This window comes from Neophocaena asiaeorientalis, unplaced genomic scaffold (genome assembly GCF_003031525.2).
Source record: "Neophocaena asiaeorientalis asiaeorientalis breed wild unplaced genomic scaffold, Neophocaena_asiaeorientalis_V1.1 scaffold226, whole genome shotgun sequence".
In the NCBI taxonomy this organism is placed as follows: Eukaryota; Metazoa; Chordata; class Mammalia; order Artiodactyla; family Phocoenidae; genus Neophocaena; species Neophocaena asiaeorientalis.
In genome coordinates this window covers 2,185,406-2,212,170 of record NW_020173037.1, presented here as the reverse complement: position 1 = coordinate 2,212,170, position 26,765 = coordinate 2,185,406, and the positions used below count along the sequence as shown (strand labels likewise).

At 41.4% G+C, this 26,765-nt stretch overlaps 1 protein-coding gene across 4 annotated transcripts in view; it reads left to right on the top strand.

Moving 5' to 3' along the window:
* The window catches only part of PCMTD1 (protein-L-isoaspartate (D-aspartate) O-methyltransferase domain containing 1), a 34,681-nt gene extending 8,660 nt beyond the window's left edge, over nucleotides 1–26,021 (top strand). For all 4 annotated transcript variants that reach the window (XM_024742607.1, XM_024742611.1, XM_024742610.1 and 1 more), the window contains 4 exons: nucleotides 4,352–4,454; nucleotides 15,961–16,132; nucleotides 17,643–17,766; nucleotides 22,990–26,021. In XM_024742607.1, coding sequence (XP_024598375.1) covers nucleotides 4,352–4,454; nucleotides 15,961–16,132; nucleotides 17,643–17,766; nucleotides 22,990–23,354 — 764 coding nt within the window. In that variant the 3' untranslated portion in view covers nucleotides 23,355–26,021. The remainder of the gene's footprint in view (nucleotides 1–4,351; nucleotides 4,455–15,960; nucleotides 16,133–17,642; nucleotides 17,767–22,989) is intronic.
* Nucleotides 26,022–26,765: the final 744 nt, after the last annotated feature.

Genomic DNA, 26,765 nt, shown 5'->3' with positions numbered 1-26,765 from the left:
AGTCAAGATGATTAGGGGAGGATGTACAGATGTGCAGGGTGCATGCGGATACTACCATTTATATGAGGGACTTGAGTTGCACAGATTTTGGTATTTGCAGGGGGTGGTCCTGGAACCAACCCCCCCCCCCCACCCCAATACTGAAGGGTGACTTTTAATTCTCACTGAGAAACTTTATGCTAATTTCATGGAAACCGAATAACTGATTCACCTACTCCCTCTTGTGGTAAATATTTAGTTTTATCCCGATGCTTTTATTTGTAGTTATTAACTCTTGATTATCATTTTAGCAACGAGAGCACAGATTTGAATAGTCCAAAGAGATTTAAAAAATCATTTAGATTGGGCATGGCAATAATTAGGAGGGTGTAGCTAGGGTGCTCAACCCAAGCTGCCTTGTTAGAGTCACCTGCAGAGCCTGGGCCTCACCCTGAGAGATTCCCTCCCCCTGTTTACAGTTTAAATCGAATTAAATTTAATCGACTTTGAAATTTGATTTTAAAATTCACAGGTTATTCTAACATGCAGTCAGGGTAGAGAACCACCTATAAGCTGCAGTTTTGCTTCTACAGTTAACCAGTTCTGTATTCAAGGGGAGAGCATGTTATAATTTCTAATGATTTGTACCCATCTTGTACTTTATGGTGTGTGAAAGACTTTTACATAATTTACATGATTTTCCCACAGACCCATTCCATACAGTAGGAAAGACCTCACATGGTAAGTGACTGGTCTGATGATACAGCTGTAGCAGGAGCCAGGATTGGAAACGAAGGCACTGGCCTTAAATCCACCCGGTTTCTCAGCACCCCGCAGTGCTTCGGTCTCACACGGACTGCGACTTGTTCATCTTCAGAGCTCCTCTGGTTATGTGCTGTGCACTGTGAGGTGCTTTTTGCTTGTGGCTGTTCCACGGATTAGCTCTCCGCACAGCACGGAGGACACCGGGCATCCCGGGCGCTGTGCAGCTCTCAGGTGCCCAGGCCTGCACACCACACTCAGTGCTTCAGAGGGGGCGTGGGGTGCTGGGCGTCACACAGGGTCAGCAGCCATGTAGGTAAGAAATGGAGGTGTTGATAGACACTTGATACCTAGACCTAATAATCAGCGACGTTTATGTATAAGCTCTCATTATTGACTAACTGGAAGATAATAAATAAGCTGGTTTAGGTCCAAATACTACAAAAGAAAAAGTCTTTAGATTTTTTTGTTATATAGGAATTTTGTTATATTATTGCTCTTAATAAATGGACTTTTGCCAGCCTTAAAAATAATTTCTAATATAGGATACCTATGTTTTTCTAATACCTGTATTTGTCTTAATAAACTTTGACTTCTGTGTAAGTTTCTGTTTTCTCTTGAGTATTTAGCAATTAAAGATAGTGGTCAACTGTCAGTACTTTGATTTTTTAAGAATTTATATGACAAAAATTAAGCTTTTATTATTTCATAGAAAAATCTCTTCACATTGGCACATACAAAATAACACTGGCATCTCTTCAGCACAGTCCAATTAACGTTTCATCTGTTAGATGGTGATAGGGAGTCTTAAGCTCTCGTCTTTTGGATGCCATTTCAGTTTTCTCCAGCAACAGTTTATTATACCTTTCTATTAGAATTATTGTACATTACTTGTTTATTTGAAAATCTTGTACTTTTTTTTTAAATCTCTTTGACTAAGCTCATTATTTTTTGATCGAAAAAGTTATACATGCATGTGTTAAGACACACTTCAGACAATAGAGTGTAATGGTGAGAATGCCTCCTTCCCACCCCAGGCATCTTAGTCCCCTTCCCTAGAAGCAGCTGTGTGTGCTTTTTTAGTTTTCTGTGTTTTATTCTTCCGTTCTATTTAATACAGGTGTCAAATGAGTTGTAATAAAGAGCATCGCACTGCAATTTTATCATATGCTTGATGTGTTCTAGTTGTATATCACATTCTAAATAAATGAGATACTGGTGACATTGCCATTTAAGTTCTGCCTTCTATTAATGCATTCTTTTCAATTTATTTTTTTCAACATGTTAATTACTGTTCAGTTTATTAGTGATAATTAAAGATATATCTCCATGATATTTTAAAATTAAGCAATTCCACCTGTTAAAAAATCATGAATGGTGTTTGTACTAGAAATTAATGATAGTATATCGTACGTGTGTGTTTATGATACTATCAAACAAATCCATTGTATGTTAATGAAATTGTCTTTATTTTGTGTCAAGGTGATGTGAAAAACAACGTTAAGAAATTTTCTTAACAAACTTTAAACCTTATTTCCAAAAGGTGCCACTTTGCTTTTAGATATTGTATAAGCAGAAAGCAAGAAAAGGAAAATGAGACCAGTGGTGTCTTAAGTGACAAACAGCCTACGTAGTCCCTTTTGACTTAGAGCTCTTAAGTTCAGACGCCCTCTGTTACTAAGGCAGTCTGAAATATTGAGCAGAAGCCTTGATTTCTACATTCTCTACTTGCCGCCTTTATTGTAGTGTTTATCCATTCGGTCCTATTGGAAGCTTCAGCCCCAGCAATAGTGACCTTTTTTTATTGACCTCTCATCCATATAGCCCTCATTTTGTTTTCCAGATGGTTGATGAGTACAACTAGATTCTTAAAATGAAAAAAGTCTCTGTTATGTTTTACGTTCAGTGGATTACCTTAAAAGGGTAGAAGGAAAATTAGATTCATTTCCTAGAGCAATATTTTCCTTACTATGTATATAATGTTAAGTAACTGTAGCGTAATTTGAGTTTTTTTAAGTGAGGAAAACTTTACTCAGTGTTTCCTAGCCTTTTTTGTTTCCTTACGGAAATTCAAGTTTTCAAAATAGTCAGATTCAATACTAAATTAAAAAGTGACGTTACTACGGGTACTTCTCTAAGTTTATTTTTTTTTGTGCCATTTTCGTTTATTTTTTGAAAAAGGAAATTCTAGTTTTTGGCAATTTGTCTTTGGTAATATTAAGGAATTACAAGAGATCTTAAAAGATATTGGATGGGTGTCCCAGTTAGCAGATGAAGACTAATGGTTTGACAGTAAGGAAACAAAAAATGAGAAGCAAAACATTTAAGATTTCATTGATCAGAATAACTTATTTAAAAAAGTATAAAGCATTTCAAAGGAAGGTAATGCTATAAGTGTTGTGGTCTGATGGACCTTTTTATCTAATCTTTTTTTTAATCTGAATACATTTTCCAAGTAGAATCAGTTTTTTTTTTAATTAATCAAATGCAATAGAAATATAGTAGGTTTATCTGCTTTTGACCTGAAGATAGTATCTGAACATTTTGGTTTAATTTTTATAGTTAGGTAATTCCTAGATTACAAACCGGTATTTTCATGTGCCCCCCGTACATTCAAAAATGTTAATTGAGGACTGATTTTTTTGTTATTTTAAAGTTCTTAGAGGTCGGTAGAACTCCAGTATATGTTGTATTTTTAATGGCATTCAGTAGGGGGCACATCCAGTTAAGTAGTTCCTAAGATACATACCAGATACAGAAAATAACACACACACACACACACACTTTTTCCTGAGAGACCAATCTCAAAGTAAGACAGGAATATAACAAAAGCGTAGAATGGAAAACCTGATTGGCTCAGTCTCAGAAGTTTGGGACGAATGAGATGACTAGCTCAGAACAGTGTGTTACTGTCCTGGGCTTGTGGGGCAGGCACAAGACACAGTAGCCTTAGGAAACGGGAATCCTGTTGGTCATATTCTCGGCCAGTACCAGGGTGGGGGAAGGAGCAGTCCCTAGATCGTTGCCCTGTACCTCGTTCCTGGACTGTCACTCATCCTTGGCTGTGTGCAAAAAGAAATGCCAAGTAAGCGGTGTAAAGTGGGCGGGAACAGGAGAGTCAAACCAGCTCCGCCCGGCGCCACACTCCCCTGGACAGTGGGAGCTCCAGAGGCAGAGGGTGTGGTCTCAGCCCTGGAGGAAAGGAGCATTCACTGGGTGGGGGGGTGGGTGTGGGTGGGTGTGTGCTGTGCGAGGCCTTTGTCATACCTGTGTCAGCCCGTGGATGCAGACATTTGAGAATTACCAAATTTTTAACAAATGATAAAGGAGAAGATAATGGTAATTAACTTAAACTTCGTATAGAAATATGATTATCTCTTTGGCAGTATTGTCCTGACAGATAAGCTACACCCTGGAGAGAACTCTTTGTGACTTATTTTTTTTAAAGCAGTGTAAATAGTTTTCCATATAGCTTTTAAATCTGTGGCTAGCAGAGACATATTTCAAGCCCTCTTTAAATGCGCCTGTGATAGATAAATGAGCAGAAATTAAAAGAGCTCTATAAAGACATTCTTAATATTTTTTATAAATGCTGCTGCTACAATTGCAGGTCCTTTTGGAATAAATCATGGGATTGAGCTTCATTCAGATGTGGTGGAGTATGCCAAGGAAAAACTGGAGAGCTTCATCAAAAATAGTGATAGCTTTGATAAGTAAGTATTCATATCTATAGTTCTGCTTTGAAAGCACTTGATAAGTAGACACGTGTGACATGTCTGTTCCTCACTACTGTGAGTTTATTGATCCTGAGTTGTCAGTTGAGTGCAGCAAAAATCAGTGTGGTATAAAATGAGAGAAAAAATTAAGTTAGAAAACCGTGCTGTGATTTTTATTCTGTGTACGTATATAGTGAATTACAAATAAATAACTTCTATGTTTTAATTATAGGCTACTGTCACTTTATTAGTAGGGTAATGTTCCATTCATTAAACATCATACAAGTACCTTTCCTGAAGATAGAATGTAAAGATGTGCTTGGCATTAGAATACTTTTTGGGAACTGTGTTTACACCTTTGGGATAGTAATTTAATAGTCTGCCGTCTTTGTTTGTAGCATAAGAGTGATCCCTGTTAGAATATGGAGGACTTTCTTAAAATCATGAAGTTACTTAGTAATATGGCCAGAGGAAATTATCATCGAAGTATATTGATACATCCTGTGAGGGCTGTGTTTGACAAATTTGCTTATAGAACCATTGTTTTGAACTCCTACTTTCCCTTAGAAGAAATACTGCACAGGCGTTGGCCCTTGCGTGGGCAAGGAAGTCTGTTTGCTGTGTAATGTCCCTAAAGTTCAGCAGTGGTAGTACTGTGGGGCAAAGGCTGCTTCTGCTGAAGTCCGTGAACTCTTGTGAAACTGGAAAATTTGGAGGGCATTTATCTCTCTCGACTAGTCATATTTTCAAAGAGAGAAAGGCCTAAAACGGATAGGAATCAAGCTTAGAACCTAGTCCCTTTACTGTATAGCAGAGCTTTGGTCCAGGGTTCCAACCCAGCTTGTTGGGAGTGGGCCTCGCTCAGCTCTGGCCTGGCCTGGCCTGGCCTGGCCTTGCTTGGAGGTGGGGACCTCGGCTGGGGGTGGGTTCCGAGCTGAGGGCTGTTCCTAGGGTTCAGGCCTGGGGGTCAGCGCTAAGAAGGAAGCAGGAGGGCCTTTGAGGGTCTCCTGGAGCGTCTTATCCTCTCTCCTCCCTTCTCTGCCCCTTCTCCCCTTCCTTCCCTGGCCCTTTTCTTTCCGTCCCCTTTGCCATGGCCAGTTTGTATGTGTCCCCTGGCAAGTGGCACTTGGTGGGTTGAAGAACAGAAAACCGAGGTGCCTCAGAGTCCGCAGTGCCAGGGGAAGGACCAGGGAGGGAGTGTGACTGGGTGTTACCGGCGAGCTGGGCGCTGGCGAGCGTGCCCGGCTTTCGCTTTGTTCTGTAATCAAGCCGGTGGATCTGAGCAAGTCCCTTGAATTTTCTGCAGCAGTTTGCTGAACACAGTTCTTTATCTTATTTATAAAGAGTTAACATTTAATTCATGTTTTTGAATCATTTTTCAAATGCTTACCATGTGGGTTCATATTCTGTTTCCAAGAATAACATACTGTTTGACAGAAATAAAATAGTTTTGAGTTCAAGTTATTTGATAAGAAATTGAGTTTCAATGTTAGTGTCCTTTTGTGTCTTCATCATTTCTGTCTGTCTTATAATTAGTGGTATGGTAAGTGCTTAAGATATGGGCATGGCTAGTTTTTATATTGGTTATTAGAACTATGGAACTTTGAATTTATTGAATTTCTGTTGTTCTCAGTATTTGCTTTGATGTTGAAACTTAACATACACATAAGACCTTTTGAATACAGGTAAACTTGGAAAATATGAAAGTAATATTACTAAAAGCAAATGTTTAAGGTCTATCTTAAGAACTACTATATATTAGATAATATATTTCAGGTGTTAACACATAAAGGCACAGATAATTCACTTTTGGGCCATTAATCAGGCAGAACAAACTCAAGGAAGAACTTTGAATCATTGAAGTACCTCTTTACAATATCTGTGGAGTCAGGTTTCTTGCTGACAAGTGGGCATGGTCCTGGCAAACAGTAAAATATGTCATTCTTTAAAGTATTTCTGTGTTGATGTAATTTAAATATTAAGTAATCTATAACACAGATAATTTTGAAGGTTTTATATATTTAAGTGTCTCAATTAAAGTTTTTTTTTCTAAAATTGTTTTCATGTAATCGTAACATGATCAGATGTCCTTGCCTTGTATTTCTTGAGTGTTGTTACCGTGTTATACAGGTTTGTTATTCATAAAATGGTGAATCATCAAATATGGTGATATGACTGATCTAAATGTTTCTTTATAATTTTTAATGGTCTTGTTACTTTAGTTAATCAGACTTTATGATATGGTTGTTTCTGAAGTGTTACAACTTACTTTTAAAACAGATTCTTATATTAATAAACTCTTCTGAAAAAAAAAAAAAAGACAGTTCTGGAAATGTTATCTATTCTGGTTTTCAAGTCGCTCCTGAAATAGTGGTTACGTACTTCAGATTATAAAGGTATCTTGCACATACAAGGGGTAGTAGGTACTGGGAAGTGCTTCGTTTTGCACAAAGTCGTGAGTTGGGTGGAAGTTAAGTAATCAAAGTTGAGTCATTTAATGGGCTCCTTTAACATCATTTGGTTTTGGTGATTGAAATGATGAAGATGTAGTAGTTTTCTTCCTTATCTTACTTGTGTTTTGATGATTTCTTTGATTTTTCTTGGCGTTTGTTGATAATATTCCTAGTTATTTTCAATTTTTAAATTTGAAAACCTTGCTTTGGAAAGTGATGTTTAAAATTCCGTTCCTAAGCAATTTTATTATATTTAATTGTGTACGGGTCATCAAAATACGTTTTAATTAATAAAATATAAAGTAACTCAGGAAAACATTGCTATTTATGTATTCCTTAGTACTTAGTACTGTTCCTTAGTACCAGGCTATCCTTGATTGTGTGTAACACGAAGACAGTAGAAAGCTAAAACCTAATACTTTTCCAATCTTATTTATCCTGTTGGTTTGGATCTTTTTTATCAGTTCCTTTTTTGAAAGTATTGTCATGTCACTTATGATTTAAATTGTATCTTTAAAGTTTTCTTATGTATATCTATTGGAGATCATAGTGAACTCTCAAACATAGTAGGCGGGAAAAGATTCAGTAAACTACTCAACATTAGAATATGTAATGTAAGATACATATTTAAACAACAACATACAGGTGTATGTTTCTGTGTGTGCTTTATAAAGCAGGCTTGGTTCCTGAGTCTTGAAAGTACTATTTCTTCTTTCAGAAAAAAGATCCTTAGTATAATGTGTATACTTTTAAACTTTCTTTCTATGTCTTGGTTCTGTATCAGCAAATGAAATAATTTGGAGAGGCTACCCTGAATTTACTGTACTTGGAGATAGGAGGGAAGGGGGAGTTCTCTTGTGTGGTTTATTCCTTTGCTCTGCCTGTGGTATACCCACATGCGCCGAAATTCCCTAATGAACTGTCATTTGATTTCAAAGGTTCTCTAAAACACTGGCAAGCTTTTTCAGATGAAGGACCAGATAGTGGATGTATCTGGCTTCCTGGTCCAAGCGGGCGCTGTTGCAGCTGCTCAGCTGTGCCACTGTAGTGCAGAGGCCTCCTGGGACACCCTGTGGAGGGGTGGGCGAGGAGTTCCGGTACCACTTCATTGACAGAAACAAGTGCGGGCTGCGTTTGGCCTCTTCTCCGTGGTCTGCCGACTCCTGTTCTGCCCGTCACACACACGCTCCGCCCGCGACGTTTTTATCTTAGCCCAGTGGCTTTCATGAGCGAAGGAGAAGTTTGGGGAAGGTCAGGTTATCTGAATCAGTGTTTGTGCACGTAGAGTAAGCAAAATAATCTCTCCAGCTGTGTTTACTTGGAAGAGTAAGTCGGTTAAAGGAGCGTGAATTATAAACCTTTACCCTGTAAGTGCTTTGCAAGTAAGTGGTAATTGGTGTAGCATTTATTTACGGCTTCATTTATGTGTTTGTATACGCTGTATACACGGAGCCGACTTGGCTCCCTAGGGGGCGTGCTTCGGGGTGTGCCATTCCCTGTGAGACAATAGGTCCTGTCTCCTCTCCCCTCCAAGGAAGCTGTACCTGATCTTGGAAATACTCTGCTGTCATTGGCCACAGGAGTGCAGCGTACCCTAATTGAAGGTTTTCATTCTCTTTGAATGGAGGACTGTTGTTTCTACATAGTTTGTTGTAGAAATGAGTCATGAAGACAGTAATGAGATGATAAAAATAACAGCAGGTAGTGTGTATTATCTGTTCCTTAAGTACCAAGTACCATTCTAAGTGCTGTACCCACAGTCCTAGAGGCAATATTGATGTCCACATTTCCCAGATGGATAAACAGGGTTAGACAGTCCATAACTTCAGCTAGGCCAGTCTTTGTTTAGTTCTGATTTAGCTATGATGATGTAAAAACTGATTTATCTTAGTGTTTCTTCTCAGGGGTAAGCTGTGCCAATGAATTACAGCCTAGCGACTTGGCCCCAGATACAAAAGTTGAAGCAGCACTTTTATTTCCATCATTTATTTATTTTTTCCAGATTAGAATTTAGGGACTGCTGTTAGCATGGTTACGTGCACTATAGCATTTTTATCAGAAAGCACACCTACCTGTTCATTAACGAGACTTTCTTGTGGTATGGGTGATGGAGATGGGCAGGAGAGGAAGCGTGTCCCTCAGGGTCAGTCAAGGTACACACTTTAAATTACCTTCAGAGCTAGTGTAGTTGTCTGCATTTTAGAAGATTTGATCGATTTGTGGCAATGTCTAGTGTCCTAATTTCATTTTTAATTATAGGCTCCTTTTCCACATTATATAGTTTGCATTGGAAAAAATTAAATGGTACTGTATTCTATGAGTTTATCACTAGAGCAGTCCTGCTTCATCTTTAAGAGAATTATGGCATACTTGAAGTAGTTTTGCTATCTTAGATATATAGTCAATATTATTTCAAACTAGTTCTCGGATACTTGAACCCTTTGGTATATTAATAATGTTCAGATAGTAGTTGGATGAGAGATATTATAGGTTGTAAACACAGTTTTTAATCATGACAAACCTTGAAATGGTGGGACAGAAAAATGCTTAAAAATAGTCATCAGGGCTACCAGTTATGTATTTTAACATCGGTTACAAATGGCATGGGTGAAAGTTTGATGGCTTCTAACACATTTTAGGAGAAGAAATTATTCCGGGAATAACATACTGTTTGACAGAAATAAAATAGTTTTTATCCCAAGTTACTTTATAAGAAATTATTGTTGAAATATATGAAGACTCACTTTTATACGACATACCTGTCACATTCCCTATAAAATGTTTAGAGATTGTTTTTGGTCCTGTGGAGTCTCCTAAAGCTCTATTCAATGAGAAATCTGTGTATTTACTCTTAACACTGTGGTTTAAATAATGCTTGAATTATTCTGAAGTGAGTTTGATACAGTTGGAAGGGAAACCACTTGAAAAGGTAAAGTCTTTGATTTTTTAAATTTTTTGAAATTCAGTAGCTTAATCCTTGGTTGTACGAGTTTTTGAATGGTATAACTGTGTTTGGAGATCAAGAGATTAATGTTTCCTTGGGTTTTTTCCCAATGGAAGGTTGTGAAGTTTGTTTTTTTTTTTTTGCAGTACGCGGGCCTCTCACTGTTGTGGCCTCTCCCTTTGCGGAGCACAGGCTCCGGACGCACAGGTTCAGCGGCCATGGCTCACGGGCCCAGCCGCTCCGCGGCATGTGGGATCCTCCCGGACCGGGGCACGAACCTGTGTCCCCTGCATCGGCAGGCGGACTCTCAACCACTGTGCCACCAGGGAAGACCTGAAGTCTTGTTTTAATGAAGTAGTCCTAGCTGTTAGAGTTCAAAATGTGTATTATGACAAAGTGTTTTAAGAAAAAGAAGTGTCTGTGATTCATTTGGCAGGTTGTTTTGGACAAAGTATGAGAACAAGATAGGATTCTTTCCTTTGTCCTTGAAGTCCTTTATTCCACGGGAATAATAGTCTGAAATTTCAATGATAGTATCCTATGGCACATGATAAACTAGGTGTGCAAACTGTCAGCTCCCACTCCAACGGTGTATTGAAGGGGAATGTTGTTTTTTCTACTCTCAGTCAGCTCCTAGACCTAGACTATCCATCTAAGAGGGAAGCTGCAGGGCAAGGCTAGGTCACCCTGGTCTCCTAGCAGCTTATCAAAAGAATTATATGGGCAAGTTGGCAAGGTCCCTGCTGTAAGTGGAATCGTCTGTCCATCTGGAGATGAAGGTAATCCAGCATGCACCTGTAAAGAAAAGCACCGCTGAGGTAAGTGATTGGACTTCGGGTGCTAGTTTGGCCAAGCGCTCATGTCGTAAACCAAACTATCTGTGCTCTCTCTTTTCCCACAAATGATTTTCCGTGCACATTTTATTTTAGTAAGGGCATGTCAAATAATTTTCCCTCTCGACATAAGAGCCTAAAAAGCCATTAGGTTTTCAGGTTTAAATCAATAAATAATTATAAGTCTAAAGTGGATGAATTTGTAGTTATTACATTTTAGAACTGTTTAACTTTTTTTTTTTGTATACAGGTAACAAAGTTACCTAACTTGTTAGGAAGTATAATTTGGTGTAATATAGGAGTATAAGGTATCTGTATCTGGGAAATTTTGTTTTGGAAATTTTCTTCAAAGGATAAAAATGATTGCTACTTTTCACATTACTAACAGACATAAAATTTTAATGAGCTCCCCTAAATCAAGTATGAAAACTGGAAGAGAACACAAGAACCATACTTTTAGGATTAAAATGATAACCACGTAGGAAGTCTCCTTTTGGTAGGTCTCTTATCTTTCTTTTTTTTGTTTATTTTTGTTTTGCTGTTTTTTTTTTTTTTCCCTTCTCAGGTTCCATTTGTGTGTAGTTGATGTGGAAAGGTGGAATTTGGATTTTTTCTTTCACTATTTTTAAACCTAGATTTTATGTATAAATCTATAAATAATGTAGCACTATTTTATAATAAAGTGAAAACTTCTGGTTAGTTTATTACTACAGTCTTCCAGATTATACAGAATGGTATTTTTGTTATATGTCCTTTGCCTATAGAGGTTTGTGGAAACTTTGGGAAGATGCAGCTTTCAGAATCTGGTTAAAGCTGAAGGAGGAAACTGTTCTCTTTATTTTCTTCTTTACACTGGAAGAATTAGTAACAGTTGTAATTGACTCTACCACACGGTAGCTGTCATCCATGCCTCAAATCAGTCATTTGTTCTTCGTACGTATACGAGCACATCCGTAAACATTTGCCTGAAAAAGTTTAATCATAGACTTTTGAAAAAATATTATTAGTAGGATTTATATGAATTTATTTACATGAAATGCTATTTTAAAAATGAGCCGTAATTTCAGTATCAGAATACAGAATGTCTAAGTCAGATCCTCACCTCTACCTCGTCAGAAGTACTAAAGCTCATCTCTAAATCCTTTATTAGGAAAGATAAACTATAACCCATTTGTGTATTTAAAAAAATAATGTTATAAGTACAGGCAGTTTGAGAGTTGTTTTGTTTTCTTTGATAGCGCGAAGGATTCGTGAATTATTGGTGAAGGTGAAGCCATAGCTCTAATAAACAGCACCCAGACGGAGCACTGTCCCTGCCAGACATGTTTCTTATAACTAGTAAATTACTACGTGCTAGGCGTTTTTGTGCCTATATTTAAAAACATCCACGTTTCTACCTGATATGTCCTTGAAGCTTTACTATTTTGTGTCTAGAAATAGTCTAATCCTTCTACTCTTTTTGGAGTGTTGTCTCAGGTTCAGTTAAACTTTCAAATTTGAGTATGCTGGTAAAGGAAATTAATTTGTATGTTAAATGAAAGTGTAAAGACCCATATGCATTTGTTAGAGGTATGTGGTCCATTTGCATTTGTAGAAGTTATTTATAAATTTAGAGGTCTGATTTTTCTCTATAATGATTCTTTGTAATATTCCCTAAGTGGAAGCAGTTATACTCGTTCAGATCTGCATTACAAGGGAAAAGACTTTCTTTCCTAGAATAAGGTGGCTTATTTAAGATCTTCAGAAAGGCCCCTAAAAGGTACCTTTCAGGGGCTTCCCTGGTGGCGCAGTGGTTGGGAGTCCGCCTGCTGATGCGGGGGACGCGGGTTCGTGCCCTGGTCCGGGAGGATCCGACATGCCGCAGAGCGGCTAGGCCCGTGAGCCATGGCCGCTGGGCCTGCGCGTCCGGAGCCTGTGCTCCGCAACGGGAGAGGCCACAACAGTGAGAGGCCTGCGTACCTCAAAAAAAAACAACAAAAAAGTACCTTTCAGTTAGAGGACAGTTGGTTTGGTTTATTCATTAAAGGCAAAAGTGTTTGTTTTGGTTTTTTTTTTTTTTTTACTGTTTGAGTTTTGCTTTTTTTTTGGCACTTGGGGAAAAAAACCATGTATTTTGTAACATGAAGCTACAGTTATTTATAGTTATCCAATTTAGTAAAATGAGAACCATCATATTGATATAGAAGGTGCCATGGGCACATATTTTTTCTGTAACTGTTTCTGTGCAGGTTTCTCTTCTAGTCCTGGGGTTCTTGTGATTAACATATTTAGTTTGTCAAGTTTGGGTTCATATTCAAAGTTGGTAGGTGGAACAGCTGACAAAACAATTGTTTCTTATGTTTCTCACCTACTTAGTAAGTGTTTTTTGAGGCCCGTAATAGGTGATGGAGATACAATTAAAATTCAGAGGAAGTGTTCAAAGAGACATCAGGAAAACCAGGAGAATATTCCAAAGGGAAGTTTGTGTTAAGGGAAATATTTGAAGCTCCTGTTTACAGGTGATAGAGTTAGAAGGGTAGTTGTTCAGTGTTTTCAGTTTATGTGGCTGTTGAAGTATACACACACACATACACATACACACACACAGACACACACACATATATACATACACATATACACACGCATATAAAGGAAATACTGAGATATTTTACATTTTCATACTGAATATTTGAGATCTTGTGTGATTTTTATCCTGTCAGCACATCTCAGTGTGGACGAGCCACATTTTAGGGGCTCGTATCCACATGTGGCTAGTGGCTACCATCTTGGATAGTGTGGTTTGATTGTCCTGTCTCACCTTTCAGATCACGGCTTAATCATTTCTCAGGGAGCCTTTCTCTCACTCCCCAGGGCTGTCCGTTTCCTTGCATCCTCAGTCTTATTTATGGAGTCATATACCTTTAGAGCATTTATCACACTTGTAAATTAATCTTTAATTACTGAGATTGTTGTCTCTTCCACTAGATGCAGGCCTGAGTGTTTCCTGTTGTATTTCCAGCCGACACACAACTGGTGCTCCAGAAACAGTATTTGGAATGAATTGTCCTAATTGCTAGTGTCAGGCCACTTGGCTAGAGTCACACATTTGATTTTAGAATCAGACACTAAACTCCTTCTAATTCATTTTGCTGGGATGAGAGTATATAAAAATATCACGAATATGAGAAGTGGTTTTAATTGTAAGTTGTTTACTTGTGATGGTGTTTTGCTAGATAATAGTTCTGTGAGCTATCATGTATTTTTAACTAGTAGGAAACTTTTAAACTCTAAGCATATTTTTAAGTTGATTTAACAGACTTAATGGTAAAAGAGGTTTAATAATTCAGATTTTTAAATTTAAATTCCCTGCTCACGTTCATCCTGAAAATTTTAAGACTGGCTTAAATTATTATAAAATTAAGTTATTTAAAATGAAATTTTATAAGAATGAGGATTTTTAGATTGAAAATACTGGTCTTTTTTCTTTTTAAAGGATGCTTATCTTGAGTTTGTTGAGATGATTAAACCACGTGATCCGTATTATTTAGTTATTTGAAAGCCAGATTTTAGACAAGCCTAGGTTGTGTTGAGTGTAAGAGAGGAATTAAACATTGTCCATTACATAGGTGAGTTCACACTTTTGTGTGTATTATGCAAGTAGAAAGAATGAGACCCGATTAAGGAGTTGGGTAAGATTTCGTTGTGTATCTCATATCTGAGCTGTGTCTCCAAGTGATGCTAGGCGTTTATCAAGAAGAGAGGGAGGGGCCTTTCAGTCAAAGGAACAGCACAGACACAGATACAGGAGACACTTTGTAATATTTCCTCTAAGTGATGAGAAGCCAACAATTCAACCTGTGGCTGCAGTGCAGTGTGTGTGGGGTAGGGGGCAGAGCCAGGGAGTGAGTCTGGAAGTGGGGACATCCAGGTAGAACCGTAAGGAGCCCCACATGGCCCTCTAAGGGGCGCGGACCTGTGCTGAGCAGCCGTGCGGGAAGCGGTGGAGGGAGGGGAGAGCCAGAAGGCGTGAGCACCGGGGCGCAGGTGCCGCAGAAGGAGCGTGGCGCGGGGCCGGCCCTGTGTGGAGCCCCGCGTGGAGAGGAGGGTGCAGGCTCTACACTGACCCCCATGCCCCCAGCCCCTCCAGCAAGGGGACAGGAAGTTGAGGACGGCGCCGTGCTGCGAAACTCTTCTTTAGATATCGATGGCCGTAGTGTGTCTGTACTTCAGTGAATTTTAATGGGAACTTACTGCGTAATAAGTCTGTTAATTACCAAAGGACAGGATACGTTTTACAAAATAAAAGTGATGATGATTCAGAGTCATTTTTCACCGCATGCCACAACTTTTAATGTCAATTATTTCATCCTCAAACGATAGTCTGATTTTGCTGTGTGGTCAAATTAACATCAATCAACTTCAAAGTGAAAGGATATTTCATGAATTAATTTAAAAATATTACCGTACGTGTTTTATTAGTGAATTAGGCTTTTAATTATGTATTTTAGAGACCGTTTTCACATTTGCCAGAACTTAAGGAATAAAGTAGAAGTCTAAATAGGATAGTTTGTAAAAGCATAACTCGATATACAACGGACCAACACTGTAACCAGGAACGGGCGGCCTGGATAAGATGCCTTTGCTTTGAAACCATCCGTCTCTCTTCTTTTGTTGTGTAGGGAGATCACGGGGGCCAAAAAACACTTCATTCTGCTCTCTTTTCCAACCCTGTAACATAGTTCTGCCAAAATGTATTAGGAAAACCTCCCTACTCTTTAGCGGTTGCAAGAGCATAGGGTAAGGGCACCGGTGTCTTTTCCTGACAAGCTTCGCCACTGTTAACTGCAGCAAGATGCCCGCAGTGGAGACTGCACAAGCCCTTCCATGTCCACTGGCCCCTGGCTTCTTTTGGAAAGAGCGGGGCGAGTGAAGCCTTTTCTCTCTCGTTTGACCCTTGGGATTCTCATCCTTATTGTATGTCCTTTGTGGGCATCGCAAGGTTGCCGTTGTGATGGCTTTTTCACTGTATTCACCTTTTAAGCCTTAAGTAAGGTTTCAGTGTGGCAAAAAAAAGGTTAATGTTTTGAAAAAACGTACACTGCATCACTGATAATAAAACAATATATTTGATCAGTGTTAAACTTCATAAATCTGATATTTCAGTCAAACTTTATAATATTTTATCCTTATAATTAATTTGGTAACTTCACTATTTCAAGAAGCTAGACTCTGTTAATTTGTTTAGATCTGATCTTTTGCTTAATGAGGTAAAATGCCGTCTGTTTTCCGTATAGATTCGAGTTCTGTGAGCCTGCATTTGTGGTTGGTAATTGTCTGCAGATAGCGTCAGACAGCCACCAGTATGACCGGGTCTACTGCGGGGCTGGAGTCCAGAAGGACCACGAACACTACATGAAGATACTGCTGAAAGTCGGGGGCATCCTGGTCATGCCTGTAGAAGACCAGGTAGCTTCCACTGTCCTTTCACTTGACGTAGGAGACGCACTTAGCGTAAGACGGGAAGCGTTACCTCAGTGAAAGGTACACTGTAAGTGTTAAGGAAGAAATAAACACTCTTCACAGGTCTGTCTATAGAGGAGAACGTTGAAACGGGCTCTTGACTATTAACCAAGGCAGGTGCGGAAAAGACCCGTTAACTAGGGTCAGGAGAGCCACGCTGACCTGCTCCCTGGTCCGGGTGAGGGGCGCGAGTGCCACTGAATGTGGTAACTGCTTCTAGCTGAACATATGAAGAGGAAATCCTGTTTGCGGTTTGGTTTGAACTGCTTAACTCCATTCTAGAAACGAGTAAATTTTTGGGTCTTCTCTTAGTATACGGAGGCGCATTGGAAAGTATTTTTCACCTATTGTCTGCCTTTGGTTTGGAATTATTAGGTATAATAAGTGTATGAAATACGAATTTATTCAGAGAATGGGTGGCTCTTTCACTTTGAAATTTTATAAATACACATTGCAAAAAGTATCTTTTATATTCATATTAACCTACATCTGAGATGTTTAAAACACCTTGTGGTTTGTAAGTAGAAGGTCGATTGTCCAAGATGACTGGGACATAGTGTGGTCGTTTTGGAGTTTGTATATCTGAGGGTCCCCTAAGTTCACACATGTGATTTGCAGGTCAGAGGATTTCACCATCACCACGTACTGTGATTGTCAGTTATTAGAAAGAATGTAAAGCATTCATTAAAACACATTTCTTGGAAAAATGTTACTTGAATGCTTCTGGAGTGTTGACTCCCAGATGAATCGTCTTTTTCTGTTTTCCTTTAAAGAGACGTTTTTAAACATTTAAAATATGGTTTCCCATTGGTATTTTATTGAAAATTTATTATATACTATTGTACTAATGTAAAATATAATAGGCTGATTGCTATAATATAAATTGAAGATACTAATTCATCTTCCTTCAGTCATGTACTGAGCTAATATTTTTTCTCTAGAACTGATGGTGGGTATTTGCCGAGTGGGTAAAACTTCTAATCCCCTTGTGACTAATTGCATGTATCTATGAAATGTCAAGTTGGGATTAGAATTAGAATCTGTATTTTATAACCACCGTGGAAAGATCATGAAGTTGATTCGTTGGTACAGTAATGAAAACGTCTTTTTACTAATGCAACATGTTAACCAAACAACTGAACCCGTGTGAGACATGTGTTTTGGGGGCCAGTGGCAGGTGTGGGTTGGAAGAGTACCCCTAGAAGCCCTCAGACCCCAGATACAACCTGCAAAGTCATGCCTTTTGCGCTCAGGTGTCTGTCTTGAACAGCAAGTATTTGTGATTCCTCCTGTATCATTTTATGGTAAATATTTAAACGAAAGTAATTTGCTTGCATTCAGATACAAGTGATTATGTAGCAATCACTGCTGTTATTCTGTTAAAACAAAATTGTGACTCTAAGGCGATCACACTTCCAAGATTAAGCCGTTCTATTTCTTTTCTCCCTCTAAATAGTTAACGCAAATTATGCGAACTGGACAAAACACTTGGGAAAGTAAAAACATCCTTGCTGTGTCATTTGCCCCACTTGTGCAGCCGAGCAAGAATGACAGTGGCAAACCGGACTCTGTCGGCCTCCGTAAGTAACCGCTGGGCCTTTCTGACTGGACTGTGGCTTACGTTGTTCAGCAGCTGTGCTTGGGATTAATGGACTGTGTTAATTATGAAGAGTTAAGTAAATAATGCGGTAATATATTCCATGGATTTATTTGTTTTTTTTTTTGATAAGGCTCCTACCTTGCACCAGACCCTGTTAGCTGCCTTCATGGAGGCATGAACAGAAGGGGCAGGTCAAATGAAAAGATGAGTTTATTACTCACAGTTGTGAAGTTATTACTTATGGTAAATTTGTTGGCATCCTTTTCCATACGGAGGGACAGCAGACACAAAAGCCTTCCTTCAGGCTGAAAAGAGCTTGCTCGTCCCAAGACCAGCAATAACTTTCAGGGTCGCTGAAGCTCCTCGGCTGGACTGCAGAGGATAGCTGATGGAGACTTCCCTTGTCCTCAAGGAGAGAGTCAGTGTTGATGGGGGTGGAGTTGTTTGAAGGTAGGAAAATGGTGGAGGAAAAAGAGGGCTCTAAAGTTTTACCCTGAGCCCCTCACTGAGTGATGGTACCATTTATTGCTGTTGAGGACCGAGGGTGAATAGCTTGGAAATCAGTGTAGGAAGATCAGAGACTTTTATTTTGGCTGGGCTTGAGTTTCCCATTAGGTAGGCATGTGGGTGTCACCCCGCTGCACGAGCTAGGAGGATAGGTGAGGAGTCGCTGGGACCGGGCCTGTGATCCACCAGGTCAGAGCTGGACCACGAGCAGAGGCAGGGCCGAGAAGGAGGGGGACAGCAGTGTGCGGTGTGCGAGACCGGACTTTGGAGAAGGCGGGAGCGCTGAGCTCCCTGAGGGCTGCTGAGACCCTGAGGAAGAGCGGTGAGCGTGGCCGTGGTTGGCCCAGTGTGTATCATGGCTTTGGAGACCAGTAAGTAGAGTTCTTTGCCAAAAATGAGCTTTAGAACTTCACCATAGTAGACTTCTTGGTTTAATTTGCTTTCTAAATGAATTTATTTCATAGGAACCTGGGAGAGATTTCATTTTATTTTCAGGGTTATTTTACCCTCTTGCAACCCATGTGGTTTTGTGGTCTTTTGGGGTGTTCTTTAAAATTTTATTTTATTTATTTACTTTTGGCTGCGTTGGGTCTTCGTTGCTGCGCGCGGGCTTTCTCGAGTTGTGTTGAGCGGGGGCTGCTCTTCTGTGCGGTGCGTGGGCTTCTCATCGCGGTGGCTTCTCTTGCTGTGGAGCATGGGCTGTAGGCGCGTGGGCGTTAGTAGTTGTGGCATGCAGGCTCTAGAGCGCAGGCTCAGTAGTTGCAGGCATGGGCTTAGTTGTTCCGTGGCATGTGGGATCTTCCCGGACTAGGGCTTGAACCCATGACCCCTGCATTGGCAGGAGGATTCTTAACCACTGTGCCACCAGGGAAGCCCTGGGGTGGTTTTGAGAATTAAATGAAGTAGTGTTTATAAAGTGCTTAGCAGGTAATAATGGCTTAGTAAAGAATAGTGTTGGGATTTTGGGAAGGTCAGTAAATTACACCCGTTTCCCCTGGTCAAGTTCTTACCAGTGGAGAGGTGGACTTGGGGACTAAGGTAGCTAGGAATTGAAATGGAATAGGATGTGTGGAGAATAAGAACACGTTTGCTTTTCTGTTAAAATAGGTTTCTGTGTAGAGAACATTATTTCATTAATTATAGGGAATAAAAATGTGAAAGAATGTTAGCACAAAAAAACCCTAAAAAATACACGTGCAAATCCTTTGCCAAATGTATTTTGTAGCTATGAAATTGCTCATATAAGCAGTTACTAAAATGTATTTATAACTTTTCCTCAGGTTCATCACAAATTTTTATTCAACTTAAAGTCATATTTCTTTCTTTGGTATAAGACATTATAAAAATAAATTTCACAGCAGGCCCTTTAGAAGGGGTGAAGGAAAAACTCTACACCAACTAAAGGAAAACTCTGTTTCCTTTATACACCACGTGCCGAATCCTCCTGTCATCCAGACCTGTGGATTCTCCTCCCTGAGCAATCCTGCAGTCTGCGGACCCCAGCGAGCTGGACTGGGGTCTGGTGCAGTTGCGGCGCTCGCCGGTGCTAGCACAGACCCCGCAGGCTGCAGGCTCTGTCCTCCTCCAGCTTCTCACAGGCTACTTGTGAATCAGGCCCCCATGACCCCTCCTAGAGTTCGATAATTTGCTGGAGCGGCTCCCAGAATGCAGGAGCACAGATTAATCATTAGATTAACTGGGGAACAGCCAGATGGGAGTGATGCCTGGGGCGGGGGTTGTGGGTGGATGCGGACCTCCACGCCGTCTCTGCAAGCACCACCCTCCCAGCGCCTCCAGTTGTTCACCAGCCCAGAAGCTCTCCGAGCCCTTTCCATTAGGGGCTTAAATGGAGGTTCGATTGATTAAATCATTGACTCTCGGTGATTAACTCAACCTCTAGCCCCTTTCCCGTCTCTGGAGGGATAGCCTGAAAGTTCCATTTCTCTAATCCCATGGTTGGTGTGCCCGACAGCCAGCCTAGCACCTTGAAGGGCTTAGTGAAAGTCACCCCGTAACATCAAGTCACGTGTGGTTGAAGGGAGCCTCTCATGAACACTAAAAGGCACTGCTTTTCACTTTGATGCTCTCATCACTTAGGAAATTCCACGTGTTTTAGGAGCTCTGTGTCAGGAAGGGGAAGCCAAATGTGCATTTCTTCTTATAAATCTCAGTATCACAGAGGTCAGGAGATTTCATAACTTGAACTGCACCACTGAGCCATACGAAGTTGCGGTTTTGTAGGTTAAAAATGGGGTTTGACCTAAATCCAGTGCCCTTTTCAGTCTTGCTTAACAAATAAAAATGAAAGTGCTGACTGCTAGGTTTCTATAAAATCTACATAGAGACCACCTTTTGGGAAACAAATAGAGCTGATGCGTGTGTTAGAGATAACCGTCATTGTAGTTTTGGCCTGAAAGCTTCAATTCACAGTAAAATTTTATAGCAGTCAGGACTAGTGTTGTCTGTCTGGTCCATTGAATCCTTCTCGTGACTAGAAGCATTAGGAACAAGGAGGGTTGCAGTGCAGAAAATACTGGGATTTTTGAATAAGTAGGGCTGAGAATTGTCTAAAAGTGTTCGTATTATCAGAAGAACGTTTAAATGAGGCCCTTGTGGGTGGGTGCTATTTCAGGACCTGTGAGTGTTAGAAGCGACTGAATGGAGCCAGGTCTGAATCCTTTTCCAAGTCCGGGTCCGGTTGGTGCCTCTGAAGTCAGGCTGCCCCGGCAGTCGTCGTGGTGACCGTGTCCCTGGAGGAGCAGGCGGTGCTGGCAGAGGAGGACAGTGGACGTGTTGGGAGAGCGCCCGGGGTGTGGGCGGGTCGCACCCACAGGGACAGCCGAGAGGTCTAAGGACTCCTTCTCTTCTTTGTAGCTTCTGAAGCTCTATCCCCGCTTGTTCTCTACCCCGCTTCCTGCAGTGGTCCCTTGACCTCCGGCCTCCCTCCGGCCTCCCTCCCGCCGGCGCCCCCCGCGGGGGCCGTCCTGGCCTTTGGGGCTGATGACCCCATGACTCCCGTCTGCAGCCGGGCGTTGCCCCGAGCCCGGCGCTGGAGGGAGGAACTGCCGCGGCTGGAAAGGGCCGGCACGTCGTGTGGCCTCTGGGCCCCGAGCACCTTGCCGGCCCCTCCCCGCTTGCCTCGCCCGGCACTGACGGGCTGCCCCGTGTGAAAGGCCCACGGGGTGGCGGCAGCGCCCAGACCTCCATTTAGGACACACAGCGCGAGCAAAGCAAATCTTTATCTTCTCCTCCCCGAACTGTGCTTTCTCTTTGTCACGTGGGTAATCAGCGTTACATCTGCCTCGTCGCTCGGGCCAAAGACTCCGCGTCCAGTCCCCGTCCGTCCTGTCTTCACAGCAGAACTCAGGCTTGTCCCCTCTCTCCGCCCCAGCGTGGTCCTGTCTCATGCCGGCCCCTGGCACGCCCGCTCCTTCCCTTGCCAGCCGCCACCCCACAGAGGGGCCGGGCCGTGCTCTTCCATTTTGGGTTTCAGTAGAAGAGTCTGAAGAAGAGGTTTTGTAGCAGGCCAGGAAGTATGTGCTAAGGGATCTTGGAATTGGTCTAAAATGCCTCCTGCCTGGAGTTTTATGAAAGACCACATCTCCCGCTGCAGGATGTGCCCAGCTTGTGACTGGGCAGAGCCCCGGGCACTAGGGCAGGAGGGAAGCACCCAGGACAGGATGTGTACCCTCAGGCCCTTTGTGGGGGGGTGAGGAAGGACCCCAGGCCTCTTTCCTACCCCCCGCCCCCAAGGGCTCACAGCTGAGGGCAGAGAGCGGCCACATACACATTCGGATAAGTGACATGATCACAGGAAGGTTGGGAAGGAGGTAGCTAAGAACAAGTACCAAAAGTAAGGGGAGAAGTGATGAAGGCTTTCTTGTGCTGTTGAACTGAGGAGGGCTGTGTTTTGTTTTGTTAGGTATTTGAGAAGAATCCTTGATAAGGGTTTTATTCCCACAGGGGTGGAAACTAGGAAAAACGGATTTCAGGTGGGGACCTGAGAATTTTCTTTGTCTGGGTGCAATGCACTGGAGGCGGCCACCAAGAGGGGCGTGTGGCGCTAGGCCTTAACACCTGCGCGCCGGTGGGAGGCAGGCGTGAAGCAGACCGGGCCTGTTCCGACTCTCCCCGTGCGCTAGATAGAAGCGAGCGTCAGCAGCTTAGGTCTGTGGTGTTTCGGGGCTGCTAAAGTGTGCGCCATGATTTCTGGGGGCCCTTTACCTGTGAACTAGTTCTGCCTGTTGATTTACAGAAAGATGGAAACTGCGCGTGCATGCATGTAATAGTTTAGAGCGCAGACTGAGGCAGCTGTTCAAACAGTGCCTTCGTTTGAGGTTTTTAAACAGGTCCTTTACATGCTTTTCAACATCAGAAAGTACAGAAAATGTGTAGGGTAAAAGCTCTTCTATTCTTGTCCCCAAACTGCTTAATTCACATGCGCTCCAGCTGTTGTAAGTTATTTATCCTCCCCGAGAGGGTTTGTGCTCATACCTGGGGATGCGCACACGTCCGTACACACAGCCCCCGGTGCCGTCCGCTGTCCTCAGTACTGCAGTGGTCTGGCACATAGTAGGCGCGCTTCCTAAAATCTGTGTTAGATGAGCATCAGTTTTTTATGTCCTGTCTCCTAATATTCACTAAGAAGTGAACGGTATATAACGTTTTACTTTCTATGTTTTTCATGTGTTTTTAGCCCCCTGTGCTGTCAGGAATCTGCAGGACTTGGCCCGTATTTACATTCGACGCACACTTAGAAATTTCATAAATGATGAGATGCAGGCCAAGGGCGTTCCTCAGAGGGCTCCGCCCAGAAGGAAAAGGAAGAGGGTCAAGCAGAGGATTAACACTTACGTCTTTGTGGGGAATCAGCTCATCCCTCAGCCTCTGGACAGCGAGGAGGAGGAGAAGATGGAAGAGGATAACGCGGGGGAGGAGGCGGGCCGCGGCGCCGCCCGTGAGCAGGAGACGCCGCCGCAGAACTTGCTGAGGGAGAAGATCATGAGACTCCCCCTGCCCGAGGCTCTGAAAGCGTACTTGACGTACTTCAGGGAGAAGTGACTTGGAGCACGAAGAAAAATGCCTACCGACAGTCCTTTAGTCCCGAAAAGGTAGCGTTTGTTAGGAGTTAAAAGAGAATTCTTCTTTCATCAGAGTGAATTTTTAGTGGAAAAAGTATAACTTGTTTCTGTCTTGGTAATAAAAATGATGTATTCTGTGATTAAAAAGAATCCCTTTTATAAAATATATTTTTCTTTAAATCTTGTTAAAATTGCTGTTTTAACTTGGAGCGACTTCAAGAGTGGAATGTAACAGTAGTCAAGACTGGGTCCTTCAGACCCTCATCTGGTTCCTTACAGACTAGCAGTGGTGAGGGTTAGATTTAATCTTCCATAAGGTGAAATAATCAGGAAGCATATGTAGTCTGATTCCAATTGCAGCCATTTGCATTTCCTCCATGAAACCTTTATCTTAACAAGGAAATCAGAAGCTTTGTGTGTTGCAGTCACTATTGCTGAGTTGCTGTAGGTCTGTTCCGGGCAATGTATGAGTGCAATAACGATGCAGATACGGAGTAATGTAGCTTTAAAAAGCCTCCTTTCAGGGAGTTCAACAGCACTGCTACTCTTGCTCTTGAATCTGTTGCCAAAAGACATGGGGAAAACATCTGCTTCTCTCATAGAGATTTTAGGAGCACGTCAAGTGAATATTAAAGTAAAACGTATATACTTAATACAACTCTTAGTTTGGGTGGACCCTTTACATTTCCAGTATTTAAAAATGATGAGGTTATCTTACTCTGAAGATTTAGAAGATAGTATATTTAGGACGGTTTTCCCTGTAGTCCACTGTATAAAGTATTTGCTTTAAGAGAGTCCGTTGTTCTACGCGACTGTTGATGGCTCATCGGTGAATCGGCCTGAGTGGGCTGGTCACAGGTGCACTTTAGCAAAGGAAACTCCTGGTTCATTGGCAGGTTCATCCTTGACAAGCAGGGCTGCGCCAGCCTGCATTTGCTTTGAAATTCATCTTCGTAGCATAGGAAGTATTCACAGAAATTATATGTAGATGACCTTTTCTTTGAAAATTCGGAATCATAGTGTAATCTTTGGGACCTACACTGGGCTCATTTAATTTCTTCCCATGTTTTTATTTTGTTCTTGTTTCTTGTGGTAAAGTAACAGTGATTTTCATTTTTTTGATTAATACCCCGTATTCATTATTTGAATGTCAGTAGTGAAACAGGTGATAAATGCCATTATTAGTGTGTTACTTTTCTTCCTACTAGGGCCTGAAGGGTCATGCCTTGTTTAAGAAAGTATACAGTGTAGCATATTTACTATTTAGTGTTCCATGGATTATATATTTTTCAGAAGGAAAAATTTGAGAGTATCACTTATCACCACCAGCATCACTGTTACAACTGTTGAACAAGTATGCTCGAGGAAACGCAATCGATGTGTAGTGGAAGGATTATTATGTCTCTGCAAAGATTCAACCGTTAGATGAATGGTTTAAAAAAATCTCAGCTCTGGTAATTCCACACATCTAAAGACAACTGTTTGAAATAGTCTAAGCATGAATCATCCCAGGTAAATCAGGATATTTTAGTAATGTGAAAGATAATTTCGTGGAAGCTGTTCGTTTTTTACCATTGACTGGGCTTGGGCGTTGGGGGTATCTCCACAATTTTTCTTAGGCGATTACTAAGCTGTTATTGTTAAGAAATGCCCCATTCATTTCTATCAAGGAAAAAAAAATAGTTTCATACTATTGTCACGTTAGAAATGTTCCTTTTATTTTGAAATCAGTGTCCATTTTAGAAGTTTAATTTTGGGTTCCTGGTGCCCACATATTTTTTACCTAGCCGCCCCCCCCACCAGCTTTGTTGTTTTCGGGGCAAAGTGTTCAGATAACGTCAACACGACGTTTTCTTAAATCGTGGTGTTAACTATTCATGAGGGACGTTTTTGTTAAGGATATATTTGAAGATGGAGTTTTTCATATCAGCTTTTATTCTGTTGGCTTTGGCAAAATGTACAGTAGGTTTTCATAATCATTGCCTATTTTTTGTCATTGAAATGTATCTTTTGTGTTTTTAAATGCATTTATTTCACAGTTGTGACTTTACTATTGACTTTAAATAAAGAAGTAGAAATAAAGAATGAAATTTTAAGCGAAAGCCCTTTTATCTATTAATGGGAATATATTAGAGTGATTAAGAATATTTTGGGTGTTTATTTTTTAATGAGTCACGTTATATTTGAGTGTGGATAATTATGCTTTGTAGGTGGAGAGGTAGCAAATAGAGATGAAGTAATTGAAAATGATGAGTAGTGTATTCATGGGATTTTACAGCGGGGCAATTACTTGTTTTGCGGAGAGAAAGTAGGCCTAGGGAGGGAGCACGACGACTCCCCCTCAGTCAGACTGCTGGTTGGAGATGGCTTGAAACAGCACCCAGGATCTGATAGAGCCCGAGAAACTGCCGGCAACACCATTAACTACCAGGAACATCGTTTAAATCTGTACTGCTTATTGATCCATGTATCTGGTTCTAGTACTAATGAAGAAAAATGTCATTAAGATAGCACACATAGTAGTTAAAATACAAAATGTGGAAGTGTTGGTTTCCAGCTGTTTGAGAGGACAGAAGTGAAGCAAAACCTGTTAATTTATGGGAAAACTTGGAAAATTATTTTAAATAAACAGTTGCATATAATTAAGCATCGTTCTCCAGTGGCCTGCCTTTTTTCTCTTAGAAAATGTCAGTACACCTATGGATATATGCTGAATTATGGTATAGAATTGTCTGTATTTGGACATCTCATTTCCTTTTGACTGTTGCCACCTCTGTAGGGTGTAGGGTTTTAAAAAATTTATTTTTATGGGGCTTCCCTGGTGGCGCAGTGGTTGAGAGTCCGCCTGCCGATGCAGGGGACACGGGTTCGTGCCCCGGTCCGGGAAGATCCCACATGCCGCGGAGCGGCTGGGCCCGTGAGCCGTGGCCGCTGAGCCTGCGCGTCCGGAGCCTGGGCTCCGCAAGGGGAGAGGCCACAACGGTGAGAGACCCGCGTACCGCAAAAAAACAAAACAATGACAACAAAAAATTTATTTTTATGAACTGTTCAAGTAGATACGAAGGATATTTATAAGATGCTTGGAAAGTCCAAGGAATGAGTGTTCATGTACGTACATGTGAGTACGAACCATGAGGCTTGACTGACAGCACTACCGTTACCTGTGTGTGCCCCTCTTCCCCGCTCATCTTAGCCCCCCTCTCAGGGTGCCCGTTTGTGTCGGTCACACCTGGCTTTTTGCCGCGGTTTTACACATATGCTCGTATCTCCAGGCGGTATGAGTGGAATCACCCCTGTTCGTTCCTGTGCACCTACTTTTCACTGCACGTTGTCTTTCTGAGGCTGGTCCCTGTTGTCTGTAGTGATGCTAGATTCCCACATTCCCACCTTT